At 48.1% G+C, this 14,898-nt stretch overlaps 1 protein-coding gene across 4 annotated transcripts; it reads right to left on the bottom strand.

Annotated features, from left to right (window-relative positions):
- Positions 1-787: 787 nt before the first annotated feature.
- On the bottom strand, positions 788-14,006 carry LOC102458936 (cathepsin S). 4 transcript variants are annotated; one of them, XM_075906997.2, is made up of 8 exons: positions 13,812-14,006; positions 12,857-13,029; positions 11,465-11,587; positions 9,208-9,357; positions 8,906-9,130; positions 6,821-6,986; positions 3,825-3,927; positions 791-3,582 (listed from the first exon to the last, which is right to left on the bottom strand). In XM_075906997.2, the coding sequence occupies exons 2-8, from the start codon at positions 12,980-12,982 to the stop codon at positions 3,483-3,485; spliced, it is 993 nt and encodes a 330-aa protein (XP_075763112.2). In that variant the 5' UTR covers positions 12,983-13,029; positions 13,812-14,006; the 3' UTR covers positions 791-3,482. The 4 variants fall into 4 exon arrangements, with proteins under 4 accessions (XP_089628477.1, XP_075763112.2, XP_075763113.2 ...); XM_075906998.2 differs by having other exon boundaries at positions 12,857-13,012; XM_006110437.5 differs by having other exon boundaries at positions 794-3,582; positions 12,857-12,983; positions 13,812-14,001.
- Between the last annotated feature and the right edge of the window lie 892 nt (positions 14,007-14,898).

Genomic DNA, 14,898 nt, shown 5'->3' with positions numbered 1-14,898 from the left:
AGGTTGTCCTCATCTCCAACCTAAATCTCCCTTGCTGAAGATTAATCCCATTATGTGTTGTCCATCCCTCAGGAGACATAGAATCATAGAATACTAGAACTGGAAGGGACCTCGAGAGGTCATGAAGTCCAGTCCCCTGGCCTCTCAGCAAGACCAAGATCCATCAAGATCATTCCTGAAAGATGTCTATCTAACTTGCTCTTAAATATTTCCAATGATAGAAATTCTACAACCTCTCTAGACAAGTTATTCCAATGTTTAACCACCCTGACAGTTAGAAAGTTATCTAATGTCCAAACTAAACTTCTCTTGCTGCAATTTAAGCCCACTGCTTCTTGTCCTACCAACAGAGGCCAAGGAGAACAATTTTTCTCCCTCCTTCTTGTAACACCCTTTTAGGTACTTGAAAACTGCTCTCATGTCCCCTTTCATCTTCTCTTTTCCAGACTAAACAAACCCAGTTCTTTCAGTCTTTCCTCATAGGCCATGTTTTCTAGACCTTTAATTATTTGTGTCAAGTATCAGAGGGGTAGCCATGTTAGTCTGGATCTCCAAAAGCAACAAGGAGTCCTGTAGCACCTTATAGACTAATAGATGTATTGGAGCATAAGCTTTTGTGGGCAAAGACCCACTTCGTCAGATACATGCATCTGGTAAAGTGGGTCTTTGCCCACGAAAGCTTATGCTCCAATACATCTGTTAGTTTATAAGGTGCTACAGGACTCCTTGTCGCTTTTAATTATTTGTGTTGCTCTTCTCTGGACCCTCTCCAGTTTCTCCACATCTTTTTTGAAATGTGGTGCCCCGAACTAGACACAATACTCCAACTGAGGCCAAATCAGCACAGAGTAAAGTGGAAGAATGACTACTCATGTCTTGCTCACAACACCCCTGTTAATGCATCCCAGAATCATGAGGCCTCACCAGTGCCAAATAGAGAGGGGGCGTTACCTCCCATGTCTTACACACAATGCTCCTGGGTAATTCCCCCCTGAAGGATATTAGCCTTTTTGGCAGCATGATCACTCATTCAATTTGTGATGCACTATAACCCCAGATCCTTTTCAGCAGTACTACCATCTGACCAGTTATTCCCCATTTTACATCTGTGCAATGGTAGTGGCAATAGAGAACTGAGGATGGAAGCCGTGGAAATCAAGCTACCAGGACAAGGATCTGGCATTTAGTCTGTCTGTTAAGCACCAGGTGTGTGTGCAACATATTTAAAGCCTCCGTTGTTAGCTTATCATTTCCCCCAATAAATGACACTTCTGGTTTTCAAGTGTCAAGAACTCCTGCTGATTGACAAAGGAAAAGGACATGTGCAGCAACAAGGAAAGTTCCTCACCTGCCAAAGCAACAGGGCAATCCACTTCTCCGAGCCATGGAACCTGGTGCCGAAAACCTCCGACAGGTGGGATTGTAAACACCTGTCTGCTCTGCGTGGGTCTGTAGCCCTTGCTCCTCCCATTGTGCCTCCGGTCAGAAAGGATGTTGGTGGAGCCATAACTCTCTCAGGCTTGCTATCCTAGTCTCAGTCTCCCCCAATTTTGCCCATGCTGGGGCAACAGCACCCTCAAGGAAAGAGGAGGGGTTGCCCATATTAGAGCCATATGCTAGGTGGCCTACTCCAGCTGGACGGGTATTCACCCAGGGCTTCCAAGTGACAGACTGATCCTCATTTGCACTGGGGTCCCTGTACACTGCTGTACCAGGGTAAAAAGGCCATTGTACAAACAGGGAGTCAGGCCTACAATGAGGCTGGGTCCATGCTATAAAGGGCTACATATGTGTGGGGGTGAAATCCTCAGCGTCCTTTGGTGCTGGCTGCACATCTCAAGAAATTTCACCATGTTGCTCAATTGTTCTACGTTCATCCACTGGTGCGTGTGTTTTTGTGTGGGCCGGGGAGGGTTGTTGGGGTTTTTTGTTTGCAACTGACACATCAAATTTTGCTAAAACCAGCCACAAAGATAACGAAATAACTGGAGTCAAGCTCCCCAAATGGTTACATTGTCATAAAGATTTGATTTTCCCCTCCTATCCCACCACTGATTATTTTTCTACCTGGCCCTGTAACATACAGAGAGAGCTCTCATTTTTGCCAGCTTCCCTTTGATTAACTAAGGCCATGACCTTGTAACCAGGTTAATTGGAGCCCTGCATCCATATGGAGCCCTCTTGGCTTTGCAGAGACTCTGAGCACTACCCTTATGGGTGAGATTTTGCAGCATCGGGGCCTGAGTGTTTCTTTCATCTGCAGTCAGTGTGGCTTTGCATTTCTGTCACTCGCTAAGTATCCCAGACCTGGCCCCGCTGAACAGACTGAGCCTAAACTTTTCAGACAGTTGAATTTATTTTTTTCCTTTTGGGAGAGGATGTGCAATGTCTACTGCATGCATTGTTTACAGATGAGATTAGATCTGGACCCTCAGACCATCTTCGCTGCTGGCCTGTGGAGCAGAGCAGGGCAGTGTATGCGAGTCCTAGCGCTCCCGCGACTGCCTTTCAGAACTTGTTTGTAGCTGGGGATGGGGATGCTAGGGTTCACCCTTTCCCAGAATACTTGCTCGGTCAATCACTAGCCCCATACCTGCAGCTAGACTTATAGCCTTTGGGGCTGGTTCTCCACTATGTGCCTTGTGTGCAGTCATTTATATCTGAGGTGAAAGGTACTTCTGTTCTGATTCAGCATCATTGTCCCCCTGCTTTGCACAGGTGTCAATGGCTGTGCAGTGGAAGAGGGAATCAGGCCTTTCATCTCTGTGTCCTTTGTCCAAAGGCTGCAGGTGGCAAAGGCAGACCTTGCTCTGTAGGTCACATTTTATAAAAACAGCAGCACTTGGTTCTGTGGTTGGCTTTCTCCATGCCACAAGGTGATCTCAGGTCAGTTCTGGATGCCAGATGCCATCCCAATTTTGTGAAGCCATGGAAAACATATCCCCCTCTCCCTTAAGAATACCCACACTTTGTTTGATCTCCCAGCCTGCTAATGGCTGTTTTGCATCCTGCATTTTGCAAAATGGATACTTGTGACTAGGGATGTGTTGATCCATCTACTTAGCTTCTCCACCTCTGAGGTGGCTTTGGCAGCTATACTGTTCCACCTACAGCTTGGACTAACTTTAGCCACATGATGCAGCCTTCACTCCATTACATTTTGAGACAACTTCAATGACAATGACAAGGTGTCAAAAAGCACCTTCTCACGTGCAAAGCAACGGAGAGACATTAATCAATTAGAAACAGAACTAGGGGACAGGGAGAGAAAGCGAAAAGTGCCCAAATTCTGAACCAGACCAATCATGGTCATTCATCATTTCAGCTACTTGTCTCAGATCCGTCACCTGGATCTGATGGCAGGATTTTGCCTTTAAAGCCCATACATTGTTCTCAAACAGAGCAGTTAGACTACAGCAAGTCTCAGAGTAGCAGTTGAAGAGACCACATCTGAAGAGTGCCTTGTGAAGCGGAACATTCCTCTATATTTGTGGATAGCAACCGTAGCTGGCAATCCCGCAGTGGTTTCCGTTGTTCCTGGACATTCGAATGTAACCTTTGTCACCAAAATATTCCCCCCAGCTGTTGAAAGGGAGAACAACACAGAATTAAACATTAAGAGAATAAAACACCTTGATTTATAGTCAGGGTTCTCCCCACCCATTTTTTCATGTATTTCAAGATGTTTAACAGAGTACAGTCCAATTCACACTAGTACAGATACAGACAAGCACAGCTCTGCACAGTTTACTCACACCCCATGCGCATCCCAGGAGCCTGTTATTCTAGATATAAATACAGCTCTGTCATGGATTCTCCTTTACCTGTTTTTCACCAGCCAAAAGTCCTTCCCATCCAGGGTGCCATAGCCAATAGCTAGGACCCCATGATTTACATCCTGAGTGCAACGTGGATCATCATAGACTCCTGGAAGGAAAGAATGCACAATCATGTGGGAGGAAAAGAAGCTAGCAGGGATTTCTCTCTTCTTAATAAAATTGTTGTGAGCAACGGCACACACATGGAACCAACATGCCTCTAAGCTGGCCCCTATAATGGGAGTAATAATAATTGCTCACTCTTTTTATCAATAGATCACTAAGTGGGTCAGTCTCATTATCTTCATGGTGCAGATGGGGAAACTGAGGCATAGAGAAGTAAATGATTTGCCCTAAGAACAGAACCAAACTCTCCTAAACTTCAGTCCAGCACACAGTCCGATGGGAAGGTAAGTTTTTATGGCCTATACAATCATTGAAAGGCTCCATCACTCCATTGAGCTATTGCAGTATCCCATCTCCTACAAACACCAGGAGGGAATCTTCCTTCTAATATGATTCCCTTACAATGTTCCCTTAAAATCCTCCAACCCAGAATTCCACCAGCACAGGAACTCAGTAAGACAGCCAGAAGCTATCTTAGGAGGCCCCCTCTCAAAAGCTCTGGCCTGCCAGCCAGGGTTCGGGTGTATAGCAATTCAGTGTGGTACTTGGGAGCTTGACATGACATATGTAACACCCGAGGCTGCCTAAATTACCCCAGGAGCAGTCTCAACCCCAGAATTGGCCTGAAAGGCCATTTTAGAGTCATCCTGGGCTGAGTTTGGTGCAGCACAAAATTGCAGCCAAAATATCTGATTGTGCCTGAAATACAACCCAGTCAAAACTAACAAAAGACATCACAGATTAATGTAAGCCATGCCCACTTGGTGGACTAGTCTCCCTCTAGTGGTGACCGAGCCACAGAATAGTTGGTGAACTTGCCACAGCCTTGACTAGAAGACGTTGGTTCTTTAGCTCCAGCAAGACAGGCTCACCTAATAACAGCTTGGCTAGCTCAGTTGGCACTCTCAGTGTCATGGGTTCAAATCCTGTGTTGGTTGATGCCCTTCTTCTACTTACTTCCTTACCCTACAAGCAATTTACCCTCAGTTTTCACCAGGGCCATAGGTAGGAAAAGTCTCTTCCTATCACTGAGCCTTAGCAGAACCAAAAGTCCATCTCCCTGCTGCTCACCCAGGGTGTGTCTAGACTACACCTTTCTGTTGACAGAGAGGTGTATATTAGGTATATCGAAATTGCTAATGAAGCAGGGATTTAAATATCCCACGCTTCATTAGTATAAATATGACTGCCGCTTTTTTTCGAAACTGAGTTTTTTCGGAAAAAAAAACCAAAAAAATGGCAGTCTAGACGCGGATCTGTTGAAAATAAACCCTTTTTTGACAGATCCTGTAAACCTCATTATTTGAGGAATACAGGATCTGTCGAAAAAGGGTTTATTTTCGACAGATCCGTGTCTAGACTGCCTTTAAAAAAAAAAAAAAAGAAAGCTCCACTTTGAAAAAAAGCGGTGGCCATGTTTATACTAATGAAGCATGGGATATTTAAATCCCTGATTCATTAGCAATTTCGATGTGCTTGATTTGCATCCCTCTGTCGTCTAGACATAGCCCCAGGTGCACTGGCAATACATTAACATGAGTGAAGAGTCCACACTGTACTCCTGGGGGAATTCAGTGCCACTGTGCATGTGCAGAATTTATGTCCCCCACAGATTTCTTTGCTTCCCTGAAGAAAAATGAGGGAACCAAGGGGAAGCCACATGAGCAGTCATGTAGTTTCAGGTGCCCAGGGCAGCCAGCAGAGAGGTAAATGCAGAACAAAGCAATAGCTCCTGTCCTGGAGAATTTCCAGTATCAGAGTATATCCATACCGCACACTCCTTATGGCAGCATGTAGACTAGATACACTACCCCCACACAAAAAGGTATAAACAGAAAATGGAAATGGCATATGGCAGTGAAGATACACCCAGGCCATTACGGTACATGCCCTACATGCCCAAGCAGGGCCTCCCACTGCCCACACTGCTAGTTTTAGCAGTGTCATATGCTGCTACGCTACCTCCCAGATGCTGCAGCCTTTTTCTGCCATAGAGAAAGAAGCCAGCAGTGAGAGTTAGTGGGGAAATACTCCGACAGCTCCCACTGCCTCCACTCTGCCTGAGCCTTCTACTGCTGTGCCTGCTTTCCACTGGAATGGGTAGCTACACTGACCCTAGATGCTGTCCCCAGCGGCATGCAATGTAGACATATCTTATGCAAAAGCCAAGAGACATTAGCTTCTAGCAGTAGTAGGCATTTATCCTCTTACCAGCTGCTACAAGGGGTCATGTAACACATATTGAACCATGGCACAGGTGCCGATTCCATGAGTGCTCTGGGGCTGGAGCACCCATGATAAAAAAGGGGGTTCCATAGCACTCATCAGCCATGGCTGATGGGCAGCACCATCAATCAGCCATTTGATGGCTGAGGGAGGTTCTTTGGGGAGGTCAGAGAGCAGCGAGCGGGGTGGTGGCCTCTAGGTCGGAGCAGGGGTGGAAAGAGGCAGTGCAAGGGCAGGGCTTTAGAGGAGAGGCAGAGTGGGAAGATGGGAAGAGGTGGAGCATGGGGAGGACCTCAGAGGAAGCAGTGGCGAGGGTGGGGGAGGGACAGGTCAGGTTCACAGGGCGGAGTGGGAGTGGGGCATCCTTGGGGAAAATGAAGTCAGTGACTATGAGCCAAGGGGTTACATGATGGTGTCACTCACAAAAAGAAAAACATACGCTTTCAGCCGCCTGCGGCTTTGTATAAATGCTGGAATGCACTGAAGGGCCAAAAGATTACAGGAAAAAACAAGAAAACAGAAGCCACGTCTCTGTGGGAAGAGCACAGGGTGTGCGTCAAAGAGACAGTCCGCAGGAAATGGAGGCATTGCTGCTTCAAACGAGGTACTGACAGCTCCGGGCGCGAGGCATTCTGGGTTAGGGAACATACCTGTTCTGTACAGGAAGAATGTAGGCTGTTTCGCATCTATGGCGACGGAGACCGGTCCGATATTGGCGATGGCATCCTTCAGGGCTGCTTCATCGGCATAGGGGAGCTCAACGAACTTGGAACAGGTGGCAGCTCGTGTGGTAGCGTTATAGTGACATGTTCCATTCTGGCAGCAGCAAATAGCAGGTGAACCAAGGACATTTTGGTCTCTGGCCTGGACATTTAACCTACTCGCAACATTTGTTTTCATCTCCCCTCTATTCCCCTAGGTGGTCTGGATCCCTCACATTTCTTACACCGCTGTGGCACCTTCTAGGGTAGGGCAACAAGTGGCCTGCGGGCCAGACACAGTTTGTCAACATTAGCACCTGGCGGACAACACCAGCCCTCTCTCACTGCAGCAGCTTGGGGCCAGGTGAGAAGCGCCTCTACATGGCCGCTGCAGCTCCTGCAGACACAGCCAGGGGAGGGGTACATGTCCCCCAGCTGAGGGACAGACAGGCACACAGACAAACAGACACACACACATTCAAACTCTCAGAAATATGTATCAGAGGGGTAGCTGTGTGAGTCTGGATCTGCAAAAGCGACAAGGAGTCCTATGACATGCATCTGACAAAGTGGGTCTTTGCCCACAAAAGCTTATGCTCCAATACATCTGTTAGTCTATAAGGTGCCACTGGACTCCTTGTTGCTGAAATATGTAGTAGATTGCACTTTCTCCACTCTGCCTCCTGCTGGCCCAATGGGGTAGAGCTGTCCCGGTTCCCATCTCTGGCCCCTTTCTGCCCCCCTGTGGTCATTCTGCAGTAAAAATCCCTCCTGACAGATTCCCCCCTTTCCCTTTTATGAGAAACAATCAAATTCCAGGCACATCCCATTATCCTGGCACAACCAAACTCTGATCTTTAATTTATGATAAGAGGAAGCTGTGTACCGAATGTGGTGGTCCTAGCTGTTACCATTTAAGATAAGTTTTTGAACAAATGGACTAACAAGTGGACGGACAGACAGACAGACATTTCTAAAATATATAGTAAGATAGATCCAATAATTAATTAAAAAGCCTCCGTACCCTTAGATATAGGGCAGTATTATTATCCGGGTTTCACAGAGAAGACTGAGAAAACACAGAGCCAGGATTACAACTCAGCTGATCTGACCCCAAGTTCTCCTGCTCTGACCACTAGAGAACACTGCCTCTTCTTTTGTTCTTTGTGCTGACACAAGCAGCCCAGGAAGGCCCGGTGAAACAGGGGACAAAGAGCAAAATTCTACATTCTCGCAAGAAGAGATGCCACCAATAGAAAGAGAAAAGGACGATGGACTCCCAGAGTTTGGGGATGTCTACACTGCATTATAAACCTCGGTTTACAATTGCTGGGCCCTGGTCTCGCAGCTGTGCTAATTCTCCATCCTGCCCTGCATAGACCTTCCCACTTGGGTCTGCAGCTTCCGCTGCGCCCTCTCTGTAAAGTGACAGGGCTTGGACAGGACACAAGTCAACAGGACGTAGACTTTGACCCAGTCTCGAGCAGGGTCCTCGGACCAGGGCCTGAGTCTGGGGCACTGGAAAAGGGGGGGGGACAAAGGAGCCATGGCTCTCCCACTTGTGAAAATGGATGGTCCTGTCCAGTTTTTGCCATAGGCCCAGTCCCCTGCTCCTCTCTTTCCCCTGAGGCCCTGCCCCTTGGGCAGGCCAGAAGCTGGATCCCAGCCTGGGTAAGACTGGCCTAAGACCCTGCTAAGCTGCACGTCCACAGGGAGGGCTCAGGGGCAGAGGAGAGAAGCAGCACTTTGAAAGGGAAACGGCTGCTTCTCTCCAGCTGATGGCTGCACAGCCATCCACTGCTTCTCCTGAGTCCTCCAGCCTATGGTTGTACCTCACCAGGAGAGGGGGTGCCTCGGCCAGGGGATGGGAACGGGGCCTACTGGAGCCCATACACAGCACTCAGCTGCAAAGGGCACCATGAAATGTGTGGCAATTTGTTGCCCCAAATTTGGTGGTGCCTTATGCAGCTGCATGCTTGGCATGTCAGTAGGGACAGCCCTGCCTATGTGTCTGTCATAAACGTAGACACCTACCTGAGCCACGTATGGATAGGAAGCGTCCGAATCAATGCCATCATTATCAATGATGTACTGGAAAGCTTCGGTCATGTATCCGCCGCTGCAGCCGTGGTTCCCGTACATCATGGAGCAGTCAACTAGGTTCTGCGCACTGAGAGACACCAGGTTTCCAGTTTTCAGTTTCACCTGGGCTTCTAGGGCTCCGATAGCACTAAACGCCCAGCAAGCGCCACAGGCCCCCTGTAAAAGCCAGACAGATGCGCTCAGCAGCAGCCAATGGGCACCCATGTCAGTTAGGACCAGGGTGAGCCTCTCACCTGATTTTTGACATTAGTAACACATCCTTTCTCCCTCCAGTCCATGGAGTCAGGCACATTGCCACCAGGGCGTGGCCTGTAGACAGAATTCCGGTCAGGTCGGTGGGGAATTTTCACTCCAGTTAACAAAGCAGCCACTTCCTCGCTGGTCTAGTTAAAAGAACACAGAGACACACCCTGTCAGACTGATGCCCCCGCCATTCTACAGACTCGCCCCCAACATTGGGGAAACTCAGATACAAAATTCAGGTTCAACCCTTATTTACGGATATGGTGGTTTCCTTTATGCAGAGAAAAATATAAGCAATAGGGCTGCCAGATACTTGCACAAAAAATCCTGAACATGTCAGGAAAAAAAGTGGTTTAGAAAAAAAAAGTCATTGTGCCTTTAAATCCCCACGCTCCACGCGCTCCCCGCCCCTGCCAGACGCGGCACAGGAAGAAAGTCCCCGCCGGCCTTTTGTTTTACATGTCCGGTATTTTTTGAACACCTGCCAACCCTAACGAGCAACTGCACATCTGAATGCTGGGGTCAATCTAGCTGACACAGTAGCCCGGGAACTCTGGATTTGATGATTCTTTCATGTACTACCCTCGCACCACAGAACATGGCAGGGAATACACACAAGGACTAGTGCTGCAGGAAGACTTTAAAACAACAACAAAAATTTTTTTTGGCTGAAAAATGCACATTTGGGCTGATTGAAAGATTGTGTGTATTCACCTCGAATTGGCCAGATTTTTCAGCAGCATTTTTTTTTCAAAACTAGTCAAAATGTTTTGATTCAAAATAACTTTTTCTTCCAAACTTTACTTTCATTTTCTTTCTTTTTTGAAAGGCAAAATAACCTAGAAAACAGAAAGAAATGTGTTGTCCGAGCCTACATGAATTGTTTTCGTCTTTTGCATTTCACTATTGCCATTTCAGATCCACCTGAAACTATTTTTGGTGGATTGATGGATTTTTTCAGGCACCAAACCAAAAAAATCGCTTCTTCACATGGCTCTACCCAGGAGCCTCAGCACTGCCAAGCCTCTTGAAACAACAATGCATACGGGAAGGGATCTTAAGACTAAACGAGAATTTCTGCTTTTTTTTTTTTAAGTTTCCTTCTCTTGTATGGCTGTGGGGAGCTTCAGGAAAAAAAACCCTTAAAGGTGCAAAATCCAGAGGCAAATGAAAAGAGCCCCCAAACATCGAGGCTACATCTACACTGGCAGCTTCTTGCGCAAGAACTGTTTTGCAGAAAAGTTCTTGCGCAAAAAGTCTTCCACAAAAGTGTGTCTACACTGGCATGTGCTTTTGCACAAGAGACGTGCTTTTGCGCAAGAGCGTCTATGGCAGTGTGGACGTTGTCTCACGCAAGAAAACTCTGATGGCCATTTTAGCCATAGGGGTTTCTTGTGCAAGAAATTCATGTTGCCTGTCTACACTGCCCTCTTGCGCAAGAGCTCTTGCACAACAGGGCTTATTCCTCGTAGGGAGAGGAATAACTCTTCCGGAAGAAGCCCTGTTTTCCAACGCTAGACTGTAAATTTACTTGTGCAAGAACGCGCGTGCAGTGTAGACACCCGGCAAGTTTTTGTGCAAGAATAGCTGTTCTTGCACAAGAAGCCGCCAGTGTAGACGTAGCCTGTTTATCAAATCCCAGGATTTTAAAGCCACCCATGACTTTCCGGCCTGATTCCAGAGTGCTGATGGAATTCACAGAACAAGCCCTGCAATTTCACTGAAAGGAGCTACTTCCATAACCAGCAAGGGCCTAGCAGCCCAGGCTGTGGGTTACTCCACTCTCTACATTCCTCACATGGGGATAAGGGAGGGTGGCGCGGAAGAGGTACAGAAGCAGAAATGGGATTCCCACACTGTCCTGTACGTGCAGGGTCATGCTGGTTGGAGGGGCCACTTAACACAGAAACACGGCAATCACACCAGCAGGCGGCTGGCAAGCATCCGAATACCTGCAGGACTGACCTTCCTGGTGGCAGATTTCCCACACGCACCCCTGACCCAGGCAAGTAGAACGAAGATTTGCGCCGCTCTAGGGAGCAGGGCCGGGACAGGTGGCAGCTGGAGGAGGCCCAGGGGTGTCGTGGTTTGTGTTGTGGGGCTACCTCTGCAGATATTTCATTCACTGCTTAATCTTAAACTTAATCTGCCCCTTGTTCCTTTACATTCTTTAGTCAGCCTCAGGGAAATGCAGATAATTCCCAGGTGCTCAGTCCATTGGTCTGTAGTGATATTTTTTAAACTTACCATGTCTGCCAGGTGGTTCATGCCCAGGTCATAGGAATGCAGCCCCAGGGAGTACTCCAGGTTATGTAGCATAACAAGCTTGAGGTTCTTTTCCCAGATCAAACGCCGTTCCACATCCTCTTTCTGGAATCAAAGCACAGCTCCCTTGTTACTACGTGGTATCCCAGAGGGGTCTGCACTGCCACTGGGTTATCCTTCTATCGCACTTCCTCATCTCCTCAGGAATCTCAAGTGTTTTCCAAACTGTTGCCCAGATCCTGCAACATTGACTCAAGCAAAACTGCCTAGGAAATCCAGGGCAGGACTGAGTTCTTCCCCACCCTAAAATGCAGCCAGCTCTGGAGTGGGGCACAGCAACAGTATACAACGGGTTAGGAGAAGAAGAGAAGAATCCCACTGTATCCAGTGAAACCAACAGTGGGAGTTATAGCAGGCAAATGTAACTCCAAAGGAGCTAACCTAGCCTAGCTAGGTTACCTGGCCTAGCTCCTCACCGCCAGAAATGGCAGAGCCAAGAACGTGATGCTCAGGAGAGATTCAAATGCTCCCCAGCTGATTAACAAAAGCACCCCCAGCTAGGTTTTTATTCTACTTGTGGTGCGCATTTGCACATGCCTTGGTGCACATACAATTATTCCACACATGGATGGGAACAAAATCCACACCTTGGTGGAAAAGATTGGAGTGCACATTGGTGATAACACTTTATAATTTAATAGGCAAGTGCTGTGGTCCCAAGTTGGGACCTTCAACTAAGCCCAAGTAATTAAGGAGCGGCACATACAATTAGATTGCAACACAATATCCAGAATCAAACATGCACAATGCAGCCCACAGCTATGCAAACAACTGATTTGTCAGTTTGGTGGCCAAACCTAGGAAATATATTAAAAATCAGTTACCCATTTTAAAATTTGAATCAAATGTTTTGTTTCATTTGGAGCTTTTTGAAGCTTTTGTTTTTAAATAGAAGTGGGGAAAACTCCAACAGGAAACAGTTTTCCAAAAATAAGAGTAAAAATTATGATTTTTTGCACATTGAAATGAGGCATTTCCAATTTTCCATCTCTTTTTTTATTCAACCAAAGCAATTTGCTAAAATTGAGCCAAATTCCCCAATTGTTTCCATCAATCTGAATCTTCATTTTTCAGCCCAAAGGAATGAGTGGTGTGAGAAATCTCACCGGGCTCTAATAGATCCTAAATTAGAACACACTTTGAAAAACAAGCTACCTCCTGGGATGGTTTAGGCAAGATGGAGGGGAGAGGCAGTATTCTCAGTGAGAGCTGGCATGGGGCTACCATGCTGGATCCCAGCTCACCTGAGGGGGAATGGCCATGGAAATCCTCCCCCGCCCACACACCTTAAACCCACAGCTACCCAGATACCACCTTGTGGTTGTATTGCTTGCCGTGGACTTTCTTCCAGAGCTCCCAGTGGTTATCGAGCGTCGGGTCTGTGTGTAGATGTGCAGTAGCAACCGCAAGAGAGGCCAGGATCCAAGCCAACAGCTTCATTCTGCTCAGCGAGGGGAAAACGAGAGCGCACTGGTAAAAGATAAAATCTGCATGGTTGAGTCAATGTGTCAATTTCCGCCTCTCAGTGATGGTGCAAAAGATCAGACGCTGGCTTGCTGAGATTTCTCCCTTCTCTCTGTCATGAGCAAAGTGTCGAGCAAACCCTGATCCTGCAGGGGTGCCCACACTCAGCCATTCCGTGTCTTGTACCTTTTAGGGATGAGGGGGGCAGGGTCTTCCCTGGAACTCCAAAGGACCACAGACTTGAAAGCCGAGCTGGGTCCATGGCTAATATCACCTGGCTACTTCTACAATGCCTGGACTGGATCATGGGCCTGGACAAGGGCATCACAGCCTGGTGTGAGGCGATACGGTGAGGGATAGAACTGGAAAGCCAGAGATATTCCCTGCTCAGATGGGAGCTCAGGTAGCTTCACTAAGGTCAATGAGGTTGATCCCTACCTCGTGTAAACAGGTGTCACTCCATTGTAGTCCCTGGAGCAAAGCTGGTTTACACTAGCTGAGGATTTGGCCCAGAGAGATTTAGGTGAAGAGGACTTGGATTTTCAAAGGAACCCAAGCGATGTTCAAGGGAAATAAGCACCCGAATCCCATTGACTTTCACCTAACTCCCCTAGGTCCCTTGGAACACTGCAGCCTAGTCAGGGAGATGAATGAGGCTAGGGAGACAGAGAGGCTATATGAAACTAGGTAGAAGGGATGCAAACTCTTTACAAGCAAAACGCCATTTTTTGGTTTTACTTCCTCAAGCACGTTTCAAACACGACAAGATTTAAAGCACAAGGGGAAAAGTAAAAGCCAAACATACCTGATGGGGGTTCGCCCGGTGGAGAGTTCTAGGCAGGAGTCCTGAAGTGATCAGCAAGCAGCAAGAATTCCCCTAATTCTATTGTGCCCTAATGCCCGTCCTGCTCTGCCTGCCTGCGAGGAGAGACTTGGGTTTGCTTTGCTAGGCTTGTCACATGAGTCTGCAAATGAGGAAATGGCAGAACCTCTGGTTTCGTTTTTACTGTGACTGTATCAAAAGAGGGATGTTCACTAAGGCTGCAGAGTGATTTGCAGTCCCCCGCCCCAGAACACTGAAACTGCGTGTTTTTCCTTCCCTTCCTGGACGCGACAGCACATGAGGAGGAGAGTTTAAAAATAAACTAGCAGGGTCACCATTTTCCAAAGCTCAGACTGGTGCCACCAGCCACTGGGAGCCTGGCTGAGATCCAGGCCCTGTGACGCACACAGAGGGAAAGACAGCGCCTGCCCCCCTGAGCTCACACACTAAATAGACAAGACAGACAAAGGGGAAACTGAGGCACAGAGCAGGGACGCGATTTGCCCAGGGTCACACATCAGGGCAGCGGTAACGCAGGGACTAGAACCCAGTCCCAGGAGTCCCAGCCCAGGGCTTGCTACATTGGCAGGTGGGCGTCTGAGCACCCAGCACTGAGTGGGACTTTCAGAGGCACCCAGGCAATTTCCGGAGTGCAGGGGGCCAAGCAGAAATACCCTCTCGGGGCACATTAGCATATGGAGAGTGGCACTTTGCATAGACTGATGAGACCTAGAATGCCAGCGGCAGGCTGGGTAAGAACTAGGGATGTGAAAGGTTGACCAGCTTACCAGAATGCTTCCTTGGGTCCAACTGGCAGGAACCTGACAAGGTCAGGGTGGCAGGCGGGACCGGGCGTGCTGCAGGAGCCGCATATCTCACTCCTGGAGCGGCGCCAGCAACTCCGGCCCTCCCGGCCCCAGACCCATCAACCCCAGCTCCCATGGCCTCAGCTCCCAACCACCACAGATCCATAAGCCCTCCCAGCCGCTCCATGGACCCATCAGGCCTGGCTCCTGGCCACACCACGGCCCTAGGTCCTACAGCTCCAGCCTCCCTGGGTCCTGTGGCC

Source organism: Pelodiscus sinensis, chromosome 22, assembly GCF_052426305.1.
Source record: "Pelodiscus sinensis isolate ZL-2025 chromosome 22, ASM5242630v1, whole genome shotgun sequence".
NCBI lineage: Eukaryota > Metazoa > Chordata > Testudines > Trionychidae > Pelodiscus > Pelodiscus sinensis.
Note: the sequence above shows the minus strand (reverse complement) of the source record. Positions and strands in the feature narration are given on the sequence as shown.

What these genes read in the sequence shown, in the direction of transcription:
- LOC102458936 (XM_075906997.2), bottom strand. Translation starts at nt 12,982, where the DNA reads ATGAAGCTGTTGGCTTGGATCCTGGCCTCTCTTGCGGTTGCTACTGCA. An exon ending in TTACTAATGTCAAAAATCAG is followed by an intron (nt 9,131 to 9,207) that starts GTGAGAGGCTCA and finishes TGGCTTTTACAG; the next exon opens with GGGGCCTGTGGCGCTTGCTG. An exon ending in CCTATCCATACGTGGCTCAG is followed by an intron (nt 6,987 to 8,905) that starts GTAGGTGTCTAC and finishes TGCTGCTGCCAG; the next exon opens with AATGGAACATGTCACTATAA.